Raw genomic sequence first — 1,543 nt, forward strand, 5'->3', positions numbered from 1 at the left:
AATAACCGACAGACTGATTTAAGTATTCCGCTGACATTTTGAGTCGACGTCATGTCGAGTGCTCATTTTAACCGTAAAGACAGCAGTTCATTTTCTTAGAAAATATTAAATAAATAGGCAATCTAGCTAATAAATATTTAAGCAATGTCATTATTGTATGTCTGGTGAGGCTAAATGGCACGGAGGCTTTGTAATAGTCATCTGTTAATGAATTTGTTGATGGATTTCTAACAGGCTGCCTGTTAAATAATTCATATTGCATGTTAAGGAAACAGTGTTTGTCTATATCTATTGTTAAATAAATTACACTTCTTTCCATAATAAGTCACATGTGAAATATTTATATAAGTATATTGTCAATGCTAAAGTGTACTTTATCATTTTGTCATCATTCACAGTCAACCCCAATATTGGTTGAGATTAAATCAATAGATAACTCAAAAAGCAAAACAAATAAACATGTTCTCTTTATATTCCAAGAGGTAGGCATTTTATGAACGTCAGTCATTTTCTAAACATTCAGTCCCACTTGAAGTCTTGTCCCACAGTTTCATAGAATTTTATGTTAAAAGGCCTATAAAATTCTTGCAGCTGCTCTATGACCTCCGGGTCAATTTGTACGTGAGTTCTGCCCTTGGATTTGCCGAGGCATCGCGGCTGACTGCTGCTCTCCGGCTTTTTTAGGCAGGGGAAACCTTTGGTTCGATTGAAGTAGAAGTGCTTGTCTGTGATTATTCGTTTGAGTCCTAGGAAGTCCTGAACACGGCCCATTTCGCCAGCCGGATCCGTTATCAGCCGCTCGCCGCTCACAAAATGCATTTGCGACAAGCGGAAGTACTGCAGCCAGTTCTCCAGGTGCAGAATATACATCCCGATTCGAATGGCGTTCCAAGAAGTGTCTACAAGACCCAAACTTCTGTTCTTAAAAGCAAGCTCCTCAAACGTTGGGATGTCAGGCTTCTTAGAAAGAGTCTGTGTGTAGTCTGAGATGGCTCTCGTGACGGGGTTTCTCACCACGACAATCAGCTTGGTTTCATGAGACATGCCGGAGATGCGGCGCGGCGCCTCCCTCGTCACGAAGTAGCTGGGCGTCTTCTCTAACGTGATCTGGCTGTCGAGCGTTCGCGGCATCAGCCCCCTTGTGAGGAGAGACAAAGAACAAAACACACACACACGAGTGAGCTGTTATTTTCCTGTTCAGCAACATTTCAGCATGTTTTTCTCTTTCGTGGTCATCTAACTCAGGAGGAAACTCGAACTGAGAGGTGAGTAACAGTGCCTGTCACAGGCACAAGAGAAGATCTTAAAAGATATTTCTGCAGAGATCTTGAGCTGGTAAGGCTGCAACATTACAGTGTAGAAACTGTTTCATGTAAAAATCAAGGAATGAAAATGTTACTTCAGTGAAAATGTGCCACTGATTGAAATTCCTACTCACATGACAAACAGTTTATTCAGTGTCTTTAAGATTAAGCACATGCCCAAAATGTCCATCATTTGTATTAAAGCATATTTAACCCTACTAATTAACTAATGCTTAGAA

At 40.6% G+C, this 1,543-nt stretch overlaps 1 protein-coding gene across 1 annotated transcript; it reads right to left on the bottom strand.

The window, feature by feature from the left end:
* Window positions 1-519: 519 nt before the first annotated feature.
* Window positions 520-1,138, bottom strand: LOC119429702 (heparan sulfate glucosamine 3-O-sulfotransferase 2-like; the record flags this gene model as incomplete). The annotated part of the gene is made up of 1 exon (XM_037697276.1): window positions 520-1,138. A coding segment is annotated over one exon (619 nt), but the record flags the coding sequence as incomplete, so codon positions are not given.
* Between the last annotated feature and the right edge of the window lie 405 nt (window positions 1,139-1,543).

Source organism: Nematolebias whitei, unplaced genomic scaffold (genome assembly GCF_014905685.2).
Source record: "Nematolebias whitei isolate Nwh7 unplaced genomic scaffold, NemWhi1 Nwh_scaf_5840, whole genome shotgun sequence".
In the NCBI taxonomy this organism is placed as follows: domain Eukaryota; kingdom Metazoa; phylum Chordata; class Actinopteri; order Cyprinodontiformes; family Rivulidae; genus Nematolebias; species Nematolebias whitei.